The sequence below is a fragment of the Cnephaeus nilssonii genome (assembly GCF_951640355.1).
Source record: "Cnephaeus nilssonii genome assembly, chromosome: 20".
Taxonomy (NCBI): domain Eukaryota; kingdom Metazoa; phylum Chordata; class Mammalia; order Chiroptera; family Vespertilionidae; genus Cnephaeus; species Cnephaeus nilssonii.
The window spans coordinates 38,377,920-38,402,756 of NC_137091.1; the positions used below are offsets into that span (position 1 = coordinate 38,377,920).

Genomic DNA, 24,837 nt, shown 5'->3' on the forward strand with positions numbered 1-24,837 from the left:
TCTGGTTAGAAACACTGTACTACAAAAACAAAAAGCACTATACTTATACTAAATAGTCTCTCTAAAGTCCCTTTGTACTGAAGACACAGCAGCGATCAATGCATATCTGTTCCTCCCTTTAATGAATACCAACTCTCTCTAAAAATACTAATCTCTCTCTAAAAATAAGTACCTACTTATCTAGCTACTAGTGGCCTGGTGCATGAAATTCGTGCACATTAAAAGGGAATTAATTAGAGGAAATATTTTAATATTACTACTTGACCTTTTTCTATAATAGAAGTGTCAGAGATGAAAGAAAATTAGTAAAATGTATATGAAAATCTCCCTCCTGTCAGAGTCTGGGGCACGCAGTGGGACCCAGAATCAAGTCCCCGCCCACCTGCGTGCGCCTCGAAATTGCACGAGACCCAAACCTGGCTGGCCCTACCCCCATGGGGTGAGATCCAGACCTGGCCGGCCCCATCCCCATCAAGCCCCACTGGGCGGGGGGTGCAGCCTCAGGTCCCCTGGCCCGGGGTGAAGGGTGTGGCCTGAGGTCCCCCGCCCTGGCCCAGCACCATGCAGCCTCAGGTCCCTGCTGATCACTCATTATGGGAACCCCGCCTCTGCTGTGGGTGCAGCCATCTTGTGATGGCGTGAGGGTTAATTTTCATATTACCTCTTTATTATATAGGAGGATTTATATCTGTGTAGGTACTAACTGCCTGATTTGAATCCTGACCCTGCCATTTGCCAAGCTATGTGACCTTAAGCCAGTGACTGTACTCCTCTAAGCCTTAGTCTCTCCATCTGTAAAATGGGGAGGACCTAGTATCTTCCTTACAGGACTGAAGGATTTAATGAGTTAACACAGGTAAAGGGGTTGGCACATTTAACTGTTCTTAGAAACATTTCTTCTTTGTTTTTAAAGGAGAACAGAGGTGGGGGAGGGGCTTAGTCCTGACTGAGCGAACCTTCCTTGAGGAAGTGATAATGAGCCAAGATGGTGTAGGGGTTCAGACCAAGTCACCCCAAGATGTGCCTCTGTGGTATGTGGGTTGTTGTGAGCTAGGGCAACCAAGACACCACAAGCTCAATGAAACCTCTGCCCCACCCACCCTTAACTACCTAGAAGAATTTGAATTCAAGGTCTTGCTCATAAAGACTGCGATAACCTTTTCTGACCTATCTACAGGGCAGGGTAAACTTCTAATTGCTAAACATCTGCTCTTATCATCCTGTAATGACCTTCCTCCCACTGAAGCCCCATGATTATCCTTAGCTCAGAATGGCATATATACCTCATTTTCCCAGTCTTGTTTTAACGTAAAAACATTCAAACCTGTGAAGAATTTTTGTGAGTTTATTTGAGCCAACCTGTAGACAATTGCTGGGAAGCAGAATTTCAATGGATTGGGATAATGCTCCAGAGAATAGTTTTTCATCTATTTTTATACATTGCAGTCAAAGGAGCGGACGTAGGTGGGTTACAAGAAATCCACTGGTGATAGAGAGGCAGGAGAAAGAAAACCGGGAAACCTCTGGGATTGGATAAAAAGTAAAAAGATAAGACACTTAGGTGGGTGCAGGATAGTTAACAGTCAACAATTAACATGATAACAATAACAATGAAGAAATTTATGGTCCCCTGTCCTGACACCCAGGGCATTTGGTTGTGGCCTGAGGGGTCCGGAAAAAAGGGAAGTTACAAGTTACTCTGACATTTCAAGGATATGTTATCATAGATGCAAAAAGACAGATAGGCTGTTAAAGTAAAGGTTGACCTTATCAGTGAAGATACCTGCCCAGGACATAGCTACCCAACATAATTGCTCTTAAAGTTTAATTTCAGGCCATCTTTGTGTTACTTTAGGTCTCTGAGTTTGCAAGACTGCCATGCAGGCCTTCACAGAGTTTGTCAGATTAGCATGTGGCCCCTTTTGTCCACACTTGGTATCTCCCGTGTATGTGGGGTTGCCATGTGTATGTACTAAATTTGGTTACTTTCTTGTTAACCTGTCTCATGTAACCTCATGAGAACAGATGAAGGGACCTTGAGGGGAAAGTGTCTTCCTCTCCCACACTGGGAAGTTGAGTTCCGGTCAGCAGAGGGCTGCAGTGGGCTTGCACCAGGGACCTGACAGGTCAGTGTGGCTGGTGGCAGGAAGTGTGAGGAGGAACAGCTTGGGATAAGGAGAGGTGAGCCGGGGCTGGGAGTTTAGTTCCTATTCTGTGAGGAAACAAGAAGCTGCTAGAAGTTTCTCTGGAGGAGAACTAGTTTGCTTTTTTGGTGCTCCCTCAGCCCTGACCCCATGTGAAGATTCTGGGGGGGCAGCAGGGAGCCCAGTGAAGCTCTTGCAGACGTCCAGAGAGATGTCGATGGTTCAAAAGAGGGGGGCCACCAATGAGAAACAAATGGATGCAACATTTCAGGTGGGGTGGACAGGACACAGGGTCTGAGCTGTTGTCAGTCTCTCCCCTGGAAGAGGGAGCTTGTCTGTCTTGCTTCTAGCTCTAACCCCAGTCCACACAGTAGGTGCTCAATTCTGAGGGGATGGAGGAGCTGGGAGGCTTAAGAATGGACTGGAGGGGATCCTGCAAAAAGGACCTCTGGCTGAAGGTCCTCAAGAGATCCAGCCCAAACCCTGGGGTGGTTACACAAAGGGAGAAGCTGGGGGTCTGGGCCCTATCACCCCCAGTTCAGGGCAGCAGCAGGCTAGGGGCTGGAGTCCTATGGTCTGAGGAGCAGGGCCTGGCCACAGAGGCCAGCTCGTACCCCACCAGCAGGAACCACATACACCCGGCCATCAGTGGCCCGAGAGGGTGAGAAGTCCGTCAGCTGTAGGTTGCTATCCTGGACTTGGTCATAGTCCCACAGCTGGTAGTGCCAACTCTTGCCCTGCTTGGAAAGAAGGTAGACTGCTCCCGGCGAGCCTTCCTCTGGCAGGGATGGTAGTTGGTGGGGCATGCTGGGCACTGGGTGAAACAGGCCTGGCAGCTCAGGGTCCTCAGCATAGCCGGGGCTTGGCACGCCCTGAACACCCAACAGGACCCCTGCGAGGAGAGGGGGAGGCTGTGAGTGGAGGCTGAGCCCTGGTGAGCTGGGGCTCACTGTGTTTCCCCCCACAGCCTTCCAGGGAAGGTGCTGCCTAGTCCCCCACACTAAGAGAAATCAGTGGGGGCCCTCGGGCACACAGATGGGCTGGGATTTGGAGCCAGTGTGTCTGGCTCCAGAGCTTCAGGCATTTTAAGTCCTGCCTCCTACAGCCTGTCAGCACTAGGAGGTGGAGAGGAGACATGAAACAGAGCAAACATTGTCACCCAGTCGTCTCCAGCTGTCCAGGTGGGAGACGCTGGGAGTGGAGCTCTCAGGCCAGAGCCAGGAGAGGGCTGAGCAGAGACTTGATCCAGGCCACCTGATGGACACAAATCCGTCCCTTTTTCCAGGCAGGTGGGATGATGACAATGCTAGTCACAGCTAATGCCTACTGAGATGTGCAACGTGCCAGGCACCACCGTTCTAAGGGTTTCCCGTGCTCCGCCAACGAGGCCGCCCTATGAGGTGGGTACTACTGTCACTTCAATTTCTAGATCGGCACGTGGAAGCCCAGGGTCAGAGCTGCAAGTGGCAGGACTGGGCCGGGAGTCCAGAATGTTGGATCCAAAAGTCTGCACACTGAGCTTGTTTTTAGAAACCCCAGTTGGCAGATACTGAGGTACCTGCTACCTGCCAGGTCCTGTCTTGAAGAGGACTGGGGAGGTGCCAGTGCCAGGGTGAGAAGGTGAAGGGGGTGATGGGGGAGCTGGGGGGATCCAGGGTGAGAACACAGGGACACAGGAGAGGGGACCCACCTGTGCTCACTGCCCAGTGGGCCTTGTGGCCCTTCTTCCGACATGGTTCATGGTTGAAGTCTTCATCGTAGCTGACGCTGGGGTTAAGGCCAAAGCTGTGATGTGGCCCTGGGGCCCACGCCTCTCCACCCCACCCTGTTCCCTTCCTGTCCTGGGATACGGGATGAGCAAGGGGTGTCCAGAGACAAGGTGCTGCAGCACACGGCCTCTGTTGGGACCACCCAGGCCCCCACGGAGCAGCTCCACTTGGCAGCCCAGTGCCTCCTCAGCCAGCCTGCCCATGTTGGCCACTGCATGGACAGAGCACACAGAGAGCAAGGGATCACTCTGTGCTTCTCACCATGGCAAGGGTTCCCTGGGGACCGATGCCTCTAAGCCTTCCTGTGGCCATGAAAAGCATAGAGAGGGTCAGGGTCCAGGGCCACCTAGTAGGAAGTGGCCGAGTCCGGCTGGGAACCCAGACAGCCTTGCTCCAGAGTCTACCTTGTAACACTGGGTGGGGGAAGGGCCTGAAGAATGGAAGAGGGCCCTTCCATACACCTGGCAGTGTCTCACCAGCCTCTCCAGTCCATTCCAGGTGAAGAAGGCCAGACTTGTGACCCTTCCGCACCCAACTCACCGGAGAACATCTCTCCCTGGGCCGTGTAGCCTCTCTCCACGGCCATCTGCACGAGTCTCTCCAAGGGGATGCCGCTGGGGGGTACCAAGAGAGTGCCTGCCATCCACAGGGCCACCAGCCCACACCTAGAAGAGACAGACCCAGCCCCTCAATCCCTAAGTCAGGTCTTTACTGGCCCCCCTCTGCCCTGGAAGCTGGAGTGTGGGGAACAGGATGGCTGCCCTGGGGGAGTTCCCCTCCCCTCTCCAAGGCCAGACAGGGAGACCTGACACTCTTTCATGGCAGAGAGGCTGACCAAGTACTGAAGATGAGGGAAAGGGAGGGTGGGGGAGATGTCACCTGGGATTCCAAGATGAGTAGTTGCCAAAGTAGAGTTAGAGATAACGGGCCAGGTTCATTTATTCACTCACTTGTTCACTGATTCCAACTCCGCTTTACTGTGCATGTGCCCAGGACCCTGACCTGGTAAGTTCCCTGTCTCTCCCCCCCCTCCCTCCGCCCCACATCCTCCCCAGGCTGCCAAGATGAAATGAACCCACTCCTCCCACCCTCCTGGGTCAATCCTCATTAAGTGCAGCAAAGGCAGAGGCTTGGGACACACGGCTGGCAAGGGGTTGAGGTTCCGGATCAAGGTACATACTGAGGGCCTTCTTGGATGAGGGAGGGCAGGTCTGCACAGAAGAGGATCCACTGCAAGTCACTTCTGAAACTGAATAGGAGCCGAACTCAGGTCACCCAGGAGCCAGCTCCTAGAGTCCCCCCGGAGGTCTGGCTGCGAGAAGTGAAGGGGAGGAATAGAGGCCCAGCAGTCCCCAGGCCCGGCACGGCTCCTGGCTACTCCTGGCTCGGTCACTGACTTCCTTCCCCGAGAGGGCACTTTCCCTGCCCAGCCTGTTTCTTCATCTGCTCAGTGGGAATGACCCTCCCCACTACTGCTCCCTGTTCCTTCTCTTAGTCACTGAAGGGGCAAAGAGCAGATATGCACAAGTTTTGCAACTAGGAGCCAAAGTGATTTATTCAAGGAAATTTCTCTATACCCTCCTCAAACCTGTTTCTCAGGCTGTTAAATAAGGTGAGAATTCCTTAACTCAGTCTTGACAAGCCAGGAACACGCTCCAGGCCTAGAGATCACCTTGATAACAAGCCCTTGCAGGACTGCCAGCCCCGCCCTCCCCTCTGGGAGGTCACTCTGAGTGGTGGTGAGCCAATCAATTCTTCCCCTCCACAGGAGGGCAGGGAGGTGCCCTGTGCCTAATTTCTATTTTAAGGCCAGTGAAAGGGCAAGGCTGGTGGTGATGGGGGCAGTACCCTCCTGATGGCAGGAGATGACACACAGCACGGTGGTTAGCATGGCGGTTAGCATGGCGCCCCACTGCCAGAGTTCAAACGGCTCTTCCTCTGCTAAGCACTGTGGCTGACTTCACTGCTATGAGCATCAGTTTCTTCATCTGGAAAATGGGATCATAGTTCCTACCTCCTGGACTTGCTGAGAGGATTAAATAAGTATTTAAAAACACAATGCTGGCCCTGACTGGTGTGGCTCAGTGGACAGAGAGTTGGCCTGCGGACTGAGGGGTCCCGGGTTCAGTTCCAGTCAAGGGCATGTACCTGGGTTGAGGGCACATCCCCAGTGGGGGGTGTGCAGGAGGCAGCTGATCGATGTTTCTCTCTCATTGATGTTTCTGACTCTCTGTCCCTCTCCATTCCTCTCTGTGGAAAATCAATAAAATATATATTAAAAAACACACAATGCTGGACATTTGCTAGGCGCGTAATAACGGGTGTTTTCATCTGCATTAAATTTGTCTCACTGTGGTTGGGCATTTAGGGCAGATTATCAACTTGCCTAGAAAGCTGGAAGTCTTTTATGAATCTGGACCAGTCACTTCTCCCTCTTCCCCTCAGCCGGGCACCTGTTAAATAAGGTCCCCACCGCCCAGCCAGGTCCGGCCCTCTCCCCTGCTCAGGTCCCTGGTGTTCCCGCTTCCTCCCCGCCCCCAACTCCAGACTCAGTACCCCCACCCCGTTAAGTAGCCTCCCTCCCTGCGCAAAGCCCTCCCATGACCACGGGGCAGTGTCCGTCCTCAGTGCCTGCCCTGCCCACCTGGGAAACCCCAATCTCGCCACTTTCCCTGTCGCATTACGAGCACCTCTTCATTTCACGATGGGGCCCTGCACAAGCTGCTTGCTCTCCCCGTACAGCCCGGATGGTACCCGCTCGGGAGCACTCCGGGGTCCTCCCAGGCTGCCCCTCCGACTCCCAGGCTGGGCGGCACTCGCTCTGGGCTCCCTCATCAGTCCCTCTGGCCGCCTGGGGCCGCCACGTCGGGGGGAGGGGAGGGTCCCTCACTGACTAGGTGCCCGTGAGGGCAGCATCTTCGCGGCTGAAGGCACCCCAGTGAGGGCCTGTCAATAGGGGGCTTAGTAGTCAGGCTGGGGGACCCTGAGGAAATGGGAAACCCCAGGAGGAGAGAGAGGAAGCCATTTGGGGACAGGTGGTCTGGGGCCCGGAGACCCTACCGGTCCTTGTGAAGCTTTAGGAGCCTCTTCACGTCTTCCCTGCTCCGGGGGGCCGGGCCGGCCTTCTCCAAGGCCTCTCTCAGGAGCTGGCTCTTCTCCAGGCCGAAGACGTGCGGGGGAGCGGCAGCCGTGGCCGGGGGTGGGGGTGGCGGGGGCGGTGGTGGGGGAACAGGTGCCTGGAGACTTGAGGGAGAGGGTGGGAAGGCTGCGCCCAGAAGATGTGGGGCTGGGGACGGAGGTGGAAGGACGGGGGGCTGGGATGAAGGGGTTCTTGCGGGAGAGATTGGGGACTCCAGCGGGGGAGAGCATGAAGAAATCATTTTGGAGTCCATGGCACGGGCTGGAAGAATGGGAGAGAGAATGATCCTTCAAAACGGGCTGGTCTCAGGGATGCAGATTTTGAAGGTTTTAGGACGGTGGTCCGGAGGTGGGAGGCTGAGCAACGGGATGGAAAGAACCGGAGCTGAACTGGGAACCATGGGAGCAAGGATTGGGATGGACTCAAATGAGGAGGGCTCTGAGGGGAACAGGGCGGCGTCCTTTGATTCGGAACCAGGTCTGTGGTGGGCAGTTGGGTTGCAAGGCTGAAAGAGGGAGATGTAGTCGTTAATTTATTATTCGTTGCTAGGTTTGGAAACTTGGGTCAGTTTTGGGACGTGAAGACCTGGGGTGAGGCACCTAACCTTTTGCACTCGGATGTCGAGTGTGACTCGACACGGTTAGCATCGAGATTAAAATTACTCTTTGAATGTATCAATAATTTGAAATATAAAAAAATCCAAATAAATAAGTTTGTATGAAAAGAAACTCCAGTTTTTTATTCTACTGCCGCGCTTTGTAAAATCTGGGGTATTTAAAAAATTAAATCCCGAATAGAATAAAGGAATCGAGAAAAAAGCAAGCGAGTGCAAAGGGCTAAAGGGTGGGATTTAGAGGCCCAAGGCTAAAGATCAGGTAAGAATTTAGGCTCAGTCCCCCCTCACATCCCCAGGCCCGAGTTTGCAACCTTCCAGCTGACCTTTGAGTCAGAGGTCAAGAGGTCAGAAGGACACCAGGCAGGAAAAATGGCCCAGTTGTGGAGAAGGTCTTGGGATCAGAACGCAACAGGAAAAGTCTGTGGTGGGATGGGAAGGCTCAGAGATCGGAGGCCGTGGGGAGCCGCGATTCCGGTGGGGTAGGGAATGGAGTCAGAATGTACGGCGCACCTCCCTCCCCCAAAATGGCGGCCTCCGCACACAGCCTTTCCCATCCAACGTGTAGGCCTGGCGTGGGTCCCCGCCCCTTTAGCGACCACGTGACAGAGCGCAGGCCCGCAGGGGAGAGGCGGGGCTTCCAAAGGACGCCTCCGGAGAGACCGCCGCGCGAGCCGCGACCCTATTGGCCAGAAACGCAGTCTTCACTGATTGGTCTGAGGGCTTGCGGGGAATGGCGGAGTTTTTCTCCTGAGGCGGGAACTCAAGTGCCCTTTTGATTGGCAAATTTTGGGTCGAGAATGTCAAGATCTGTCCCGAGATTTGATTGGCAAAGTCGGGCGAGACTTACTCTGATTGGTCAAGCTACCAAGCTTCCGCGCGCGGATTGGCTTGCAGAACGAGAAAGGCGGAGCCCGGAGAGAAAGCCTCGCGCTCGGCCTTCAGAAACGCAGAAGCAGCCGCTAGCCGGACCGGTAGCTCCATTGGTAAGTAATTGAGGGCGCAGGCGGCCATTGCGGGCGGGCGGGCGGAGCGCTTGGCGCCCGTTTCTTCCCGCACCTCGTGTGGAGAAATTATTTTCCTGCTGCGCGTGGTCTAGGCACCACCAACTCGCCCCTCCTTTAACTGGCGCTTACATCCGGGTTCTTTTTCCTGCGCCGCCCTGTGAGCGCGTGGGCCAATGGGAATCACCGCTTAGTACGCTCAGCCTATTAAGTCGCGTAGAGCACCCTGGGACTGGAAGTAAACCTCGGTATTTCCCCTCACCACGCGGGAGAAGAGGGGTCCTGCTTTCGCTTTGTTTTCCAAACTGTGCTCCTGTCTTCCCTCCTCCCCGCCTCACCTGACATCTTCCTGGAAGGAAAATCCCCGGGGAGCCTGTTAAGCCCGCCTTCGGTCAAAGGATTTTGAGAAACCCAGGGCTGAAGTTAACCTTTTTCATTCTTTCAGCCCTCCCGCGGCACCTCCCTCCATGGCAGTTCCCGAGACCCGACCCAACCATACTATTTATATCAACAACCTCAACGAGAAGATCAAGAAGGATGGTGAGTTCTCGAAGGAGGCCAGACTCCAGGCTATCTCGCACGAGCCGGCCCCTCTTTCATTCCCCAGCATCTACTTGGTATCTTCTGCAGCCATCTCTTTCAGGCAAAATACTAGAGTTAACGCCTCCGTCTTTGCACATGCTGCTTCCTCTTTAACACTCCCCCAGTTCACCTTCCATTCTGTCCATTAACCTGGTCACTGTCGCTCATCCTTAAAGGACCCCTCCCCCAGAAGCCCCTCCCCATCTTCCCCCTCAGATGCCTGTCTGATTTCCCGTAGGCCTTGCCTCCTTCTCCCACATCCCAAGCCCGGATGGTTCTGGGCTGTTAGAGAGCTGTCTCTCCACTGGCCTGTGAGCTACATGAGAGCAAGAACTGGGGTTGGCTTAGGCGGTGTCGTGTTTTCAGTGAACAAAAATGTTTCATTTCAAAATGAAATGAACAATGATGAGTAACACTCTATACCAGGTGCTGATACATGTCTTAATTATATTTAATTTTCACAACAACTCTACAGGAAGTAGTTCTTGTTCCCATTTCTCAGATTAGGAAACTGAGACTCAGGGGTGATGTGACTTGCCCAGGGGTCGCACAGTAAAGAAAAGTAGTTGATGTCACCACTGGAATTCTGCTTAAGAACTTGATTCTTTTGTGTGTTTTTTAAAATATATTTTTATTGATTTCAGAGAGGAAGGGAGAGAGAGAAACATCAATGATGAGAGAGAATCATTGATCGACTGCCTCCTGCACGCCCCTACTGCTGGCTATTTCGGGATTGCTGACCCATGGTATTCTGGGCATTCTTTGTTGGCTGAGGTTTCCCTTCTGGGCTGCACTTTCCTCTGAAAACGGGAGCTTAAGACCCAGGCGTGGTACCAAGGCCTCTAGTCACCCATGGACCTTTCTTCCCCCCACTGCAGAGCTGAAGAAGTCCCTGTATGCTATCTTCTCCCAGTTTGGCCAGATCCTGGATATCCTGGTGTCACGGAGCCTGAAGATGAGGGGCCAAGCCTTTGTCATCTTCAAGGAGGTCAGCAGTGCCACCAACGCCCTGCGCTCCATGCAGGGTTTCCCCTTCTACGACAAGCCCATGGTGAGCACTGTGGGTGTGGAGGGTACGTGTGCACTTGTGTGTGAGGTGCTAGAGGAGACAGGATGGGCCTGGATCTCCTGTCACCCGTATTCCAGTTCCTTAGGACGGGCGTTTCTCTTGCTGTTCCTCACATTTACTGTTCACTGTACTAGGGTGTGGGTCACACAACACCTCAGGTTACCCTAGCCCTGCCCTCTCAGGCTCACAGTGCTGTGAGAGAGACAAGTCTGTCACCAGGTGGTGACAACTCAGGAGTCAACTGGAATGGGGGTTGTGTACAGAGCTAGACAAGCTTAGGAGAGGCACCTCAACCAGGCTGGGGGTTCAGGGAAGGCTTTTTGGATGAGGTGAGACCTGAAGAAGTATTAGCGAATTAGAGGGAAAAAGAGTGTTAGGCAGAGGGATCATGTGGACTAAGGCCCAGAGATAACCAAGAGCATATGTAATTGAGGAAGCGAGTCAAGTTCATTTGGCTGGAGTGATGGCGGGAGGAGTGGGGAGGGCATGGCCTGCAGACCATGACCAAAGTTTGTCCTGAAAGTGGAAGTGGCTCCCAGGGTGCTGCAGAGCCATGGAAAGGTTCAGGCCGGGAGATGCCTGTGGCTCTTGGATAGAGTGGATTGGAGGAGAGAATTTCGGGTCCAGTGTGAAGGAGAGGCTGGGTCAGGCTCCCAGGCAGGCTGGGATGAGAGAAAGGTGGCTGGATCGCAGATGTTCGTACTAACTGCTTGGACCATATCAAGCGCTCAGGCATGTGTGAGTTTTTTCAGGGAGTCTTGTCAACTCTACCTTCAAAACACCCACCAGCTGTCCCCAACCTGGGCCCAGCCACCACTCTCCCTAGTTAGGACTGTGGCAGTGGCCTGCCCGAAGGTCTCCCTGCTTCAGCCCCTGCTCCCCACAGGCCGTACCATGGCCACACGGCTCCTTGTGAAGCGCCCCACGCTTATAATACCTACAGCTCCTAGCTTCCTTAGGAAAAGACAGGATCCTCCCTGCAGTCCTCAGTGTTCTTTTGCTCTGTGACCTTTTCTCTTCCCTCCTCATGCACATTGGCCTCCTTGTTGTTCCTTGAACACCTCATGCACACCTTAGTTCTTTGATGAGTGTTCCCTTTGCTAGAACACTCTCCCTAGATGTCCCACAAGGCTCCCTCTCTCCTCTGCGTCTCTTCACCAGTGTCACTTCATTTTTTTCCCCTGGACATCCTCTCTGAAAATTTGAATTCTTCTTAATACTCCTCCAATTCACTTATTTTTAATTTTATTTTGTGTTTCTATTGATTTCAGAGAAAGAAAAACATTGATGTGAGAGAGAAACATCAGTTGGCTGCCTCCTGCACACCCCCACCAGGGATGGAACCCGAAACCCCAGGCATATGCCGAAACCCGCGATCTTTTTGGTGCACAGGACAACACCCAACCAACCGAGCCACACCAGCCAGGGCTCCAGTTCACTTCTTAATCTTCTGTCTTTTCTTTCCCACTGAGAAGCTAAATGAGGGGCAGGGCTTTTAAAGATTCCAAACAGCTGAGTGAATGTGGTTTAGCTTGGGGACTAAATGTAGGGAGTTGGCTGGAAGCCCCTGCAGAGTGCTCTTGTCCTGGCTTGTCACCTGGAGCTGCCACCTGTGGCCTGATGCTCAGGGCTGTCACATTTTCCCTTCAGAATTCCAGCACCCCACTAAACGCTAAACACGAGTCAGGTAGGTAGTGTTCAGAGAGCTTTAACTCATGTAGTCCTCACAGCCATTCTTTGAAGTGGGAAATACCACAACCCTGTTTTACAGATCGAGGGTTGAAGGCCAGTGATTTCTTTTTTTAAAAATATATTACTGATTTCAGAGAGGAAGGGAGAGGGGGAGAGAGAGAAATATCAGTGATGAGAGAGAATCATTGATTGCCACCTACACGGCCCCCACTGGATATCGAGCCCGCAATTTGGGCATATGCCCTGACCAGGAATTGAACCGTCACCTCCTGGTTCATAGGTCAACGCTCAACCACTGAGCCACGCCAACTGGGCCCAGTAATTTCTTTAACGTTATTTACTGAGGTCCTGGTAAGGTCTACTTTTGTACCCAGGCAATTGACTCCAAAGTCCACTCTCTTAACCCTTTGGCTCTCTGTTGGCAGCGTATCCAGTATGCCAAGACCGACTCGGATATCATTGCCAAGATGAAGGGCACTTTTGTGGAGCGTGACCGTAAGCGGGAGAAGAGGAAGCCCAAGAGCCAGGAGACCCCAGCTGCAAAGAAGGCCGTGCAGGGCGGGGCAGCCACCCCTGTAGTGGGGGCCGTCCCGGGGCCTGTCCCGGTAAGCAAAGGCCCCCTCATCGCCAGGCCTTTCTCTGCTGTGTAGCCTGTCTGGGGGAGGAGCAGGGGAGGGATCTCCACTTGGGGATTCAGACACCACCCCCCTTCCATTTCCTTGTGTAGGTTGTGTGCCGGTCTCTAGATGATGGTGTTTCCACTTCAGAAGTACTGTCCCTGCTTGCCAGATTCTTCCTTAGGATCTTTCTTTCTTTGTGTCCCAGGCTCTTGGTTTCTCTCTCCATGACATTGATGATGTTCTCTGTGTAGGAGATTTAGAGGAATTTACTAAGCAACAGTTGGGATTAATAAGTGGGTTTAATTTAGCAAGGTTGCCAGGTGTAAAGTCAATGTGGAAAAAATAAGCTTTATTTCTGTGTGCTAGCCACACACATGTAGACTTCAAACAGAAAATAGCTCTGAGAACTCAATCCAACAAAAGGTGTGCAACCCTCCCCTTACACACACACACACACACTACACTACACTACACTACACTACACTACACTACAGAACACTGCTGAGAGAAATTGGAGACGGTCTCAGCAGGTGGCTGGAGAATCTCCCTGTTGTTAAGATGTCACTTCTCCCCAGATTGATCTAAAAGTCAACAATTCCAATCAGAACCCCAATAGGAATTTCTGGGGACACTGGCAGCCTGATTCTCAAGGTCTGTGGGAAGGCAAAGCAAGATAGGCGAGGAGAATAAAGCTGGGGGAGCCTGCTGCAGTGGTCAGGGTGGTGTGGTATTGGAAGACCAGTGGGGCAGAGTAGAGTGCAGACCCAGATCCACACATGTGGTTACTCAACATGAAGCTAATGCTGCAATCCAGTGGGGAAGGGATTTTTTTTTTCTTAGTAAATGATGCTGGACTAATTGGATATCCGTAAGGGGAAAAAATTACTCTACCTCAACTAGATATAAGTTAATTTGAGACTAATCATATACCCGAATGTGACAGCTAAAACAATAAAGGTTTTGGAAGAAAACAGGAAAATGCCTTCATGACTTTGGTGAGGCATGAAAAGTAGAAGCATCCTGTTTTCTAAATAGGATACAGAAGCACATAGTATGAAAGAAAAGATGATGAATTGCATCCACTGTAGGTCTTCAGGTCTCTACTTTCCTGGTGGCTCACTGATGCATTTGTCACCAAATCATGTATTTGTCCTGTGTGCACTGATGGCATCAGGAATGGTGTTTGGTTACTGTCCCCTCTTCTGTGTCCAGCTTTCTGTCCATCTTTCACTGTCAAGGTGTGATTCCCGCTCCCGCAGCCCTGTCCCCTCGGTGCATGTGTTGTGTCATCCTGCTGTCTACTTTCTTCCCCTCCCTGCCACCCTTCTCACTTCTTTCTGTACCTGCCTTGACCGTACCTGCCTTGACCATCCCTGCCTTCCGTTGTTTCTTTTTTCTCTGTAGGACTCTGGATCTATTTCTTTAGTTTTTCCTTAAAGTTTATTCTTAGACGTGAAAGTATAGCGTTCTCATTATAGTGTTTATTCCCACTTCTTTTAGTTAACTATTGTTAATACTTTGAATTTTTTCCTGTTTCTTTTTTTTCCATGCATATATCTATAGACAAAGTTAGGTTGCACTGACTAATTTTGTTTATATTAAAAAAGTTTCTTTTAACTTTCTTATTTGACATTCCCATTGACGCTGGGTCTGTTTTGCTCCATTTGTTTCTCTTGGTGTCCTTTGCCTTTTTTACCTCTTCCTAAGTCTGGGCTTTTCTCCCTGTGTCTTACACCTGGATTTCCTCTAACAACCTTTTCTCCACTGCGCTTCCTAATGACACTGAAAGCAGGTTTCCTCCCCCTGTCAACCACCCACTCAGTCCAGCCCTCCCTCTCCACAGGGCATGCCGCCGATGACTCAGGCACCCCGCATCATGCACCACATGCCAGGCCAGCCTCCCTACATGCCGCCCCCTGGCATGATCCCACCACCAGGCCTCGCACCTGGCCAGATACCACCGGGGGCCATGCCCCCACAGCAGCTTATGCCAGGGCAGATGCCACCTGCTCAGCCTGTAAGTGTCTAGTCCTCCTGGGGTCTCGTATAAATAGTCAGAACATGGGAACCGAAGGGGTGCTGTTTTAGTGTGGGTGGTCTGGGTAAGCCTCCCTGAGGAGGTGCTGTTGGAGGATGAGTACAAGGCCCTGGAGCAGCAAGGGATTGGCGTATTTGTTGGAGGAGCTTTGGAAGGTCCGGTGAGGCTGGAGCAGCAGCCAGCACCTGGATTCATGCTCAGTGATCTTATGACAAGCACCTGCTCTGGATATAGCAGTGCTTTCATGTGGCTCATGGTCTAGAGGGTGCGAAGTGGAGAAAGGATTAGAGCAGGGTGGGGGTGGAGAGCAGAAGTCAGCAGACTCAACCCACCCCCATTATACTCACGGGCTCCTGTCTCTTCCCTATAGCTTTCAGAAAACCCACCAAATCACATCTTGTTCCTCACCAACCTGCCAGAGGAGACCAATGAGCTCATGCTGTCCATGCTTTTCAATCAGTAAGTGGGGCCTGTGGTTGGGCAGGGGCCAGAGGGTGATGGCCAGAGAGTGGCACCATGGGGACAGGCCTCAGAATTCTGCTAGTGGAGTCCTGTGTCTGCTTAGGCTTTGCAGGTGGGGCAGGGACCGGATATGGAAAAAGAGAAGGCTGGGGTCAGGCCCACAGCCCATGGGTTGTGGTGATGATAAGGCTTAGGGTCAGCAGTGGCCAGAGTGTGTATGCTGTCCTCCACCTTCGTGGGGATAGAGAGGCTCTGGGCCTCAGCTTTCTATCTGTAGAATTCAAGGTACATGTAAAAAAGACCTCATTGAACACTGGCCAGACTTGCAAAAATCAGTATGCCAGCAAGCGTGGGAGGTGGGGAGGTTTGAACCTCATACCCTGCTGATGGCATGTACACTCTGCGATCATTGTGCAGGGTAACCGTTCACTGCTTAGTGAAGTTAAGGGGTGTGGCTTCATCCAAAATGTGTTGGAGTGGTTCCCCACTCATCTTGATTTAGATGCTTTTATTTATTTATTTCTAATTAAAAAAATTTTTTAATTGAATTTTAGAGAGAGAGAGAAACATCGATGTGAGAGCGGAATAACAATCAGCTGCCTCCTGCATAACCCCCAGTGGGGATCCAGCTTGAAACCTGGGTGTGTGCCCTGACCTGGAATTGAACCAGCAACCTTTCAGTGCACGGGAAGATGCCTAACCAATTGAACCACCCTGGCCAGGGCTGATTTAGGCGCTTTAGTGCTGCTCTCTTTTGGAGGAGCCTCCTCTGTCAGCCTTGCTTTTCCTCCTATATGTTGACAGCACAGTGGAACAGCCAGCACACACACTGGCTAAAGACAGTGGTGATTTTACAGCATCTGGGCATTTCACATCCATGAAATAAGAACTGGGCTCTGCACCAGGCACTTCTTGTGTTTCCTCCTCTCTTCTGGAGAGGGATGAAGAAGATCTTTAACGAAAGGCATGTTATGGGGAGGTTGTCACTGCCAGAAAGGCCCTAAAGAAATATTTTTAAGTCCTTACCTAAGGGTATTTTTTTCCATTGATTTTTTTTTTTTTTTAAGAGAGAGTAGAAGGTAGAGGAGGATGGGGGGAGAGAGAGAAACACTGATGTGAGAGACACATTGATTAGTTGACTTCCCCATGTGCCCCGACCTAGGTACTTGCCCTTGACTGGGATGCGAATCCGAAATCCTTCAGTTAGTGGGCTGATGTTCCAGCCATTTAGCAACACCAGCCAGGTCCCCAAAGAAATTATTTTTGTTTTATTTATTTATTTGTGTGTGTGTGTGTGTGTGTGTGTGTGTGTATGTATGTATGTACACACACACACACATATATACACACACATCATATCTAATAAAAGTGATATGCAAATTGACCATATCCGCTACACCCACCAGCCACGCCCACCAGCCAATCAGGAGCGACTATGCAAATTAACCCAACCAAGATGGCTGCAGCCACGGAGAGAGCAGGAGGCTTGTGTTTCCCCGGCAATGGAGGAAGCCAAGCTTTCCACCTATCCTGGCCTGCCTTGGCCTCTGCTTAAGGCTACAAAGTTTCAATTATAGAAGATAAATAAATCCCAACAAAAATGGCTGCGGCCACGGAGTGAGCAGGAGGCTTGGCTCCGCTCAAGGCTACAAAGTTTCAATTATAGAAGATAAATAAATCCCAGATCCCAGGGCCTCTGCTTGGGTCGCTGGGGGGCGTGGCCGGCCTGCAAACCACCACAGGCCCCTCACCCAGGCTGCCCCATGCCCCAAGGGAACCCCTACCCTGATCCAAGACACCCTTCAGGGCAAACCAGCTGGGTCCCAACCATGCACCAGGCCTCTATCCTATCTAATAATCCTATCTAATAAAAGAGTAATATGCAAATTGACTATCACTCCAACACACAAGATGGCTGCCACAAGATGGCCAGCAGGGGAGGGCAGTTGGGAGGGACCAGGCCTGCAAGGGAGGGCAGTTGGGGGCGATCAAGCCTGCAAGGAGGGCAGTTAGGGGTGACCGGGCCGGCAGAGGAGGGAAGTTGGGGGCGACTGGGCCTGCAGGGGAGGGCAGTTAGGGGTGACCAGGCCGGCAGAGGAGAGAAGTTGGGGGGGACCCAGGCCTGCAGGGGAGGGCAGTTAGGGGCAAACAGGCTGGCAGGCAGAAGCGGTTAGGGGCAATCAGGAAGGCAGGCAGGCGAGCAGTTGGGAGCCAGCAGTCCTGGATTGTGAGAGGACAGGTAGGATCGGGCCTAAATAGGCAGTTGGACATCCCTAGAAGGGTCCCAGATTGGAGAGGGTGCAGGCTGGGCTGAGGGACACACACCCCCGTGCATGAATTTTGTGCACTGGGCCTCATGTATGTATGTATGTATGTATGTATATATGTTTATTTTACTGATTTCAGAGAGAAAGGGAGAGAGAAACATCAATGATGGAAGAGAATCATTGATTGGCTGCCTCCTGCATGCCCCCTACTGGGGATCAAGCCCACAACCCAGGCTTGTGCCCTTGACTGGAATCAAACCCGGGACCCTTCAGTCCTCAGGCCAACACTCTATCCATTGAGCCAAACCAGCCAGGGCAATAAATTCTCAACGAGTCCCAAGGGGTATAGATGGGACATTCCTCACAGTGGTCATGGTGCGGAATTAGCCTGCGCAAAAGGAGAAGTCAGAGGTGATGCTCACCATGGTGTCTGTGCAGCATTAGAAGGAACAGAGTGCTGCAGGCATGGTTCTTTAAAATAGTGCTGAGAGGAGATTTTGAGAAACTGGATAAAACAAGCAATACCACATGTTTGCCATCTCCACAGAACAAAACATATAAGAATACTGATGGGTAAAAGGATACCCAGTCAACATGAGGATGGTTGCCTAATAGGGAAGGAAGTAGGGAATGAGAAGAGGGAAATGAAAGAAACAGCAGATCCTAAAGGTCAGGGGAGTGGTTATTTCTGGAGCGAAGAAAGGTTGGTTATGAGAGGAAGAAGTGATGGGGCGGCCGTGTTTGGTGGCTTGATCTAGGATATGGTTGTGTAGGAGTTCGTGTTAAAATTTCTCATTAAATGATAATGTTCACAATGTGTGCACTTATTTATATTAGGGGTTTTCAACTTAGCATTATATACATTTAGGAATGGGTAATTCTTTGTTATGGCCATCCTCTTTATTGTAGGATGTTTAGCAGCATCCTGTTCTCTGCCCACCAAATGCCAAAATGTTAGGAGAACTGCCGATTCTAGATCCCTGAGATCTGTTCCTTTCTCTCAGGTTCCCTGGCTTCAAGGAGGTCCGGCTGGTCCCAGGGCGGCACGACATCGCCTTTGTGGAGTTTGACAATGAGGTTCAGGCAGGGGCTGCTCGCGATGCCCTACAGGGCTTTAAGATCACCCAGAACAACGCCATGAAGATCTCCTTTGCCAAGAAGTAGCACCTTTTCCCCATGCTTGCCCCTACCTCCTGTTTGGGGGCCTTCCCTCTTCCCCTTGGCTCGGCCCCCTGAAGGTAAGTCCCCCTAGGGGGCCTTCTTGGAGCCACGTGTGTGAGTGAGTGGTCACACAGCATTGTACCCAGAGTCTGTCCCCAGACATTGCACCTGGCGCTGTTAGGCTGGAATTAAACTGTTTTTTATGTTTGATTTTCTACAACAGTTTGTTGTTTTTATTTTCTTGTCCTCTATGTTTACTAACACGATAGAGTGTTAAGGAAGACGTTTTTCTCTGCCTGTTTCTAATCTTCACAAAGTGCCTTCTGTTACAGCAACAGTCCCACCCTGGGTACTTCAGGAAGAAAGAAGGGAATTAATTAGGTGCTCATGAAATCATTGGAAGGATAGTAGGAATGGCAGTCTGGGTTTGAGACACTTGAGTTCAAGTTTGTAACCCCTGATGGAGCTTCAGTCTAGAATTCAGGAGGATGCCACTGCTACTAACAGGAGGCCCAGACGGACTTGATCACACATGGGAAGCTACCGACCAGATGTTGGCACAAACACAGCTCACTCCCTTGCTGGCCAGCTGCTGCCAGCCAGAAGACTCAAGTTCCTCTTCAGTGCTCTAGTGGCAGGGGAGTCTGGGAAATGTAGTCTCTGGCTAGACAATCATGTTTGCAGCTGAAGCTATGGATAAAGGAAGATGGAATAGAGGGTCTTCCTTAACCATCTGTTACACACCTAACCTGGAAAATTTTATATTGACTCAAAAAAATATATATACTGCTTCAGACCCTTTCTCATATCATATAGATGGGAAAATAAGATTATTTGACAGAAGCACAAAATGAACTGTGCCGCGCCAGCACAGCCAAGGGTTCGGCGAGCCTGAGGGAGGTGGTGAAGGATGGAGAAAAAAAACAAGAGAATAAGCTGGGTCTAGGTGGATCTTTCTGTGCCTGGCTGAGGCCACAGAACAGATCCAGATTGCAAAGCTGAGGCTTTATTTATAATCAGGGACAAACAAGGCAATTGACAATGTTCTTGTAAGTTTCACTTGTTTTGGCAGCACTTGCTGCCCCTCCCACAGCCCACTAGCTACCCAGGAAAGATCTAGGGAGCAGTCACAAGATCAAGCTTAATTATGCTTAGAGGACTGTGCCCTCCGAGCTGAGACTTGTTTGTGACTTTGCCAGCAGGTCAGTCCGAGGCTTAACCCTATAACCGCTTCCTACAATGAACCACAAAAACAAGTGCAATAGGACATAGGCTTACATTCTCTGAATATTTTTCCTGCCAAGGCTGGCGCACACCTGTCTCTCCTCTGGTCTTATTAAAGAGGAACATCAGTGAAGTGATGAGACCTGTAACATCAAATGCAGGCTTTCTCCCAGTAAGATCTGAAAGATTGGAAGGAGAAAGAGATGGTCCCCTTTACTATAAGACACAGTGTTATTACAGATGGCAAGTGGAAACATCTTGCCCACCACACTGGTTCTGTGGTCAGCAGATCCGAGTCTCTGCTGCTACACGGGGGACATGCAGACATTTCTAGCTATCCCTTCACCCACTCAGTCATTTTCTTGTGTAAAGAGGAATCTATGTTAATACTGGGGTATTTGTACTGTCACTGTCCACTGCCAGGCACTTAGCAAGCACTCAATAAATTCAGCAGATACTTGCTGAGTACTTTTCCCGTGCTAAATACTGTTTTTGGTATAGGATATACAGTGGTGAATAAAATAGACAAGCTAATTTCAGGCACTGTACCAGCAAAACATCATGGAGTGATGAGAGGGTGAGGCTGGGGAACAGTGACTTCTGGGTGATTCGGGAAGGCCCCTTGGAGGAGCAGACATTTAAGTAGAGCTGTTGAATGTTCTCCTGATACTTGTTGCTCGGTGTTGGGTATGTTTTACATGCCCCGATGAATTCTCCACTTGAGACTGTTTATCCTCTTCCCCCCTAAGGAAATTTGGACATGCTGTCCCAAAGGTGAGAATGCCTGGGGAAAGATGGATGCCCAGGAGAATGATCTCACCACATGGCTGTCTGATTTGAAGCACAATTTAGAAGTGAGCCTTGAATTCAAATTCTCCACTTTATTCTAACACTGGGCAACTGAACTCCAAACTCAGTATGGGCCTGGAGCCAAATCTAGCCCCTGCACTTCCTGGCTCTATAACCTGGTGGACAACTTTAAGGCTCTACGCTTCTATTTCCACACAAAATGGGGTATTCATTGGAGTCAATAAAAGTACATAGCATATTTTTCTGTGTATAAGGTGCTATTTTTTCTAAAATTGTTAGACTGAAAATCAAGGGGCATTTTATACACGGAAGTCAGTCCAGGAGGGAGCCATGTGGGTGCATAGCTGCCCATACCTTGTCAAACAGGCTTCCTCCAATCATCAGCTTTATTGTTACTGACATCAGCTGGTGCCATAATTGGAGGTGGAGAGTGCACAGATGCAACTGGGACTGGAGCATACTGAACCTATAAAGATGTAAAAAAATAAAAAGATAAATACCGGTAAGCAGTTGTCTTACTTGGCAAAATTCAAACAATGTAATTAGCTATGCAAAAGAGCATGGAAATAGAGCTGCAGAGAGACAATTTGGACCTCCCGCTGAGTGTGTGATCAGTCAGTGGAGAAAACAGGAATTACAACTCCTTAAGATGTCAAAAAAGAAGGCCTTAAGAGGAAAACCAGCAAAATGTTGAAAATATTGATTTCTTAATTTTGGGTTGGAAAAGAGGGAGGAAGGGGAGTCTTATACATGGAAAAATACGGTAATTAAATGATGAATGCTTTATAAAGAATTAGCTTTTATTATCTCTATTGTACAGATGAGAAAGGTGAGGCTCCAAAAGGAGAATATAGCTTAGCCCAGGTCACTCAGTCAGGAAGTGATTGGTGAGGATAAATAGTGGTCAGGGCAGCGTACATCTAGCCTAAGGTCCAACATACAATATTCACTCAGTACTTGAGAGCTGGCGCTGTTCCTGGCAATCAAAGGGCTGCCTGTTCTGTCCCTCAGCACAGGAAATTCCAAGCTAGGTACCCAAGCCAACTGGAGAAGATGGAATTGAATATCTCAGCCTGCCTGTCTGGGCCTCTGACTGCTGAGGGGGTAGCTATCACTTAGAGTAGCCTGGGCAGCTTTGGAGCTCTAGGCATTTCCTTGGGTGGGAAGCCCTCACCCTGTCCTTGAAATGGTTCTGGCTGGGTAGCAGCCTCTAGGTGGTGTGGGCGAAATTTGGAACTGGTTTAGGGCAGGGACAAGACCGAGAACACAGGATTCCTTGTACTGCTGTAAAGAGGGAGGGCAGGAAGATATTGGAGACCCCATTCCCTGCTTAGTCACTCTCCGGCTCATAGTCCATGATGACTTGGCCCAGGATGTTCCTCGGTGTCATCATCTTGCTGTCTGCCTTCTCAGGACCTACTGTTGGGGGTCGCCCCATGCCCAAGCTGGCTGACTGGAAGCTGTGTGCTGATGAGGAATGCAGCCGTAAGAGTTGGGGTTGGGGGTGGGGGGCTTGGATTGCCAGCCTGAGTGGAGGGTGTTATCATCCCCTTATATTCCTTCCCCAGACCCCATCTCCATGGCTGTGGCTCTTCAGGACTACGTAGCCCCCGACTGCCGTTTCCTGACCATACACAGGGGCCAAGTTGTGTATGTCTTCTCTAAGCTGAAGGGCCGTGGTCGGCTCTTCTGGGGAGGCAGCGTGAGTCTTGGGAGAATAGAAGAAGGGGTACGGGGCTGGTGTGGGAGTGCACCCTAATTTTCCACATAAAGGAAAAATTTGAGAGGTGAACTGAAATAGAGTTTAGGGGTACTATTGTGATCTACTTTTACTTTGTTTAGCAATAATTATAGGGCACCTCCTATGGTGCCAAGTTCTGTTCTAGGCACTGAAGATATAATCCCGTGTATAAAAGGCTAATATCTAAATTGATTAAACAGAACGACTGGTTGCAAAGATGCACACTGACCACCAGGGGGCAGGTGCTCAACGCAGGAGCTGCCCCCTGGTGGTCAGTGCGGTCCCACAGGGGGAGGCTGCTCAGCCCGAAGCACTGAGCTGGCGAGCACAGTGGTGGTGGCGGGGACCTCTCCTGCCTCCATGGCAGTGTTAAGGATGTCCTACTGACGGCTTAGGCCCGCTCCCTGGGCATCCCCCGAAGGCTCCTGGACTGCGAGAGGGCGCAGGCCAGGCTGAGGGACCCCCACCCCACCCCGAGTGCATGAATTCCGTGCACCGGGCCTCTAGTCTATATAATAAAAGCCCAAGTGACCATTCTGGAAGAATGACCAGAACGGCTGGTTGCTATGATGCGCACTGACCACCTGGGGGCAGACGCTCAACGCTGGAGCTGCCCACTCGTGGTCAGTGCGCTTCCACAGGGGGAGCGCCGCTCAGCCAGAAGCTGGGCTCACGGCTGGCAAGCGCAGCGGCAGGAGAGGCTCTAGCCTCTGTGGCTGCGCTAAGGATCCCAGACTGCAAGAGGGATCCAGGACTGCGAGAGGGCGCAGGCCGGGCTGAGAGGACCCCCTCTCCCCCCCAGTGCACGAATTTGCACCCGGCCCCTAGTATAGCAAATAATCCTCATCCAAGGAGTGAGCATATTTTTTCCATTGATGTTTAGAGGGAGTATAAAGGAGGAGGTGGGGAGGAGGGAGAAACATCGATGTGAGAGACAAACAGATTAGGTGACTTCCACACGCTCCCTGACCAGGGCTGGGGATCAAACCTGTAACCCAGGTACGTGTCCTTGGCCAGGAGTTGAATCCTCGATTCTCCCAGGCACAAGGCACTCTAACAACTGAGCTTACTGGCCAAGGTGCAAATAATCCCTTTTATTCTAATGTAAGAAGACAAACCATCAAAGATGTTAGCAAATGTGCTTCTTTGAAAATGAATGTGAGTGAATGAGTGACTACATCAGGTGGTCAGGGAGGCTTCAGAACAGGTGACTTGAAGCTGAGATCTGATTGACAAGGATGGAGTCAACCCCGTGGAGATCCCTGAAGAGCTAGTACAAAGATCTTTAGTAGCAGTTGCGAGCTTGCCATTTTCTCAGACCCCGGCTTTTAAACCCCTTTTCCCCAGGTTCAGGGAGATTATTATGGAGACCTGGCTGCTCGCCTGGGCTTTTTCCCCAGTAGCATTGTACGGGAGGACCAGACCCTGAAACCTGGCAAAATCGATGTGAAGACAGATGTGAGTGTTGGGGGCTGGCAGGGATCTGGAGGGAGGATCCTTGGGTTTTGATAATGGGCTAAAAGGCTTCTACCTTTGGCTGCCTGGAAGCCTAGCTGTGTATATTGAGACAACTTTTCTGCCTCAATTTTCTCATCTGTAAAATGGGGCATGATTTCTAAGTCCTGTTGCGGTTGAGAGGTGCAAGATTACAGGGCTCTGGGCTATTTTGCATTGCTCTTGTGTGGCCAAACTTGGCCCCTAAGGCTACAGCCTTTGCTAAAACCCCTAGATCCGTTGTGGTGTGACCACTGGTTTTGTCCCCACTGTTTTCCCTTTCTCTTTTCCAGAAATGGGATTTCTACTGCCAGTGAGCTCAGCCTACCGCTGTCCCTGCTGTTTATTTCTCCCAGCTTTATGCAAATACATCAGCCAAGTACAAACTGCGAGGCTCTGTGGTCTTTGTGGTGGGGATCTACTGGTATAAAGGAAATGGGTCCCCAGGTTCCTGAGTCTGGCCAACCACCCACTGACTGTGGTAACGTCAATGGTTGCTAGGTAGAATTTCACTGACTAAAAGCATTTTGCTCTAAGCTGGGTACCCGAGATGGGCTCCTAAACTTTGATGTCGCACACAATCTGAACAGCCCAATAGGGAATTGTAGTGTCTTCTAAACCAATAAATGGAACGATGTGAAACTATTGGGAATGAGCCAGTTGGATCTTGAGGAAGACATCAGTCGCAGAGCAGAGGTCTTCTTGGAAGATTATCTGCAAAGGGAGGAAGGAGGTGGTTAACCTGCGCGTATCCCCCCAATATTCATCCTTCCTGACTCTGAGGTCAGAAATGGTACTTGCTTGGCTCTTGAATCAATCCGGCCCTCACCCCCTTCTTTGCACCCATATCCCCGCCCCCAAGTCCGCTTCTACCCAATGTGGAGTCTCGACTTGGCCCCCCAACTCCTGACCAAATCCGTTTCTTCGCTCGGCTAAGCATCTGCACCGCCCCTTCCCACTTGCTCCGCCAATCGCTTGTCTTGGCCCCGCCTCTTTCGGCTCGTCCTC

At 51.0% G+C, this 24,837-nt stretch overlaps 3 protein-coding genes across 4 annotated transcripts; 2 read left to right on the plus strand and 1 right to left on the minus strand.

The window, feature by feature from the left end:
• Nucleotides 1-1,334: 1,334 nt before the first annotated feature.
• On the minus strand, nucleotides 1,335-8,249 carry ACTMAP (actin maturation protease). 2 transcript variants are annotated; one of them, XM_079799450.1, is made up of 7 exons: nucleotides 7,992-8,248; nucleotides 6,974-7,557; nucleotides 5,094-5,162; nucleotides 4,454-4,578; nucleotides 3,995-4,124; nucleotides 3,835-3,905; nucleotides 1,335-3,036 (listed from the first exon to the last, which is right to left on the minus strand). In XM_079799450.1, the coding sequence occupies exons 2-7, from the start codon at nucleotides 7,303-7,305 to the stop codon at nucleotides 2,714-2,716; spliced, it is 1,050 nt and encodes a 349-aa protein (XP_079655576.1). In that variant the 5' UTR covers nucleotides 7,306-7,557; nucleotides 7,992-8,248; the 3' UTR covers nucleotides 1,335-2,713. The 2 variants fall into 2 exon arrangements, with proteins under 2 accessions (XP_079655576.1, XP_079655577.1); XM_079799451.1 differs by lacking the exons at nucleotides 3,835-3,905; nucleotides 3,995-4,124 and having other exon boundaries at nucleotides 7,992-8,249.
• A 272-nt stretch (nucleotides 8,250-8,521) lies between these two features.
• SNRPA (small nuclear ribonucleoprotein polypeptide A) lies at nucleotides 8,522-18,770 on the plus strand. Its single transcript, XM_079799452.1, has 7 exons — nucleotides 8,522-8,651; nucleotides 9,115-9,209; nucleotides 10,130-10,302; nucleotides 12,438-12,617; nucleotides 14,476-14,649; nucleotides 15,041-15,129; nucleotides 18,404-18,770. The coding sequence occupies exons 2-7, from the start codon at nucleotides 9,137-9,139 to the stop codon at nucleotides 18,561-18,563; spliced, it is 849 nt and encodes a 282-aa protein (XP_079655578.1). The 5' UTR covers nucleotides 8,522-8,651; nucleotides 9,115-9,136; the 3' UTR covers nucleotides 18,564-18,770.
• A 2,182-nt stretch (nucleotides 18,771-20,952) lies between these two features.
• MIA (MIA SH3 domain containing) lies at nucleotides 20,953-24,488 on the plus strand. The gene is made up of 4 exons (XM_079759835.1): nucleotides 20,953-22,079; nucleotides 22,163-22,296; nucleotides 23,683-23,793; nucleotides 24,123-24,488. Exons 1-4 carry the CDS (start codon nucleotides 21,950-21,952, stop codon nucleotides 24,144-24,146), a joined length of 399 nt encoding a protein of 132 aa, XP_079615961.1. The 5' UTR covers nucleotides 20,953-21,949; the 3' UTR covers nucleotides 24,147-24,488.
• Nucleotides 24,489-24,837: the final 349 nt, after the last annotated feature.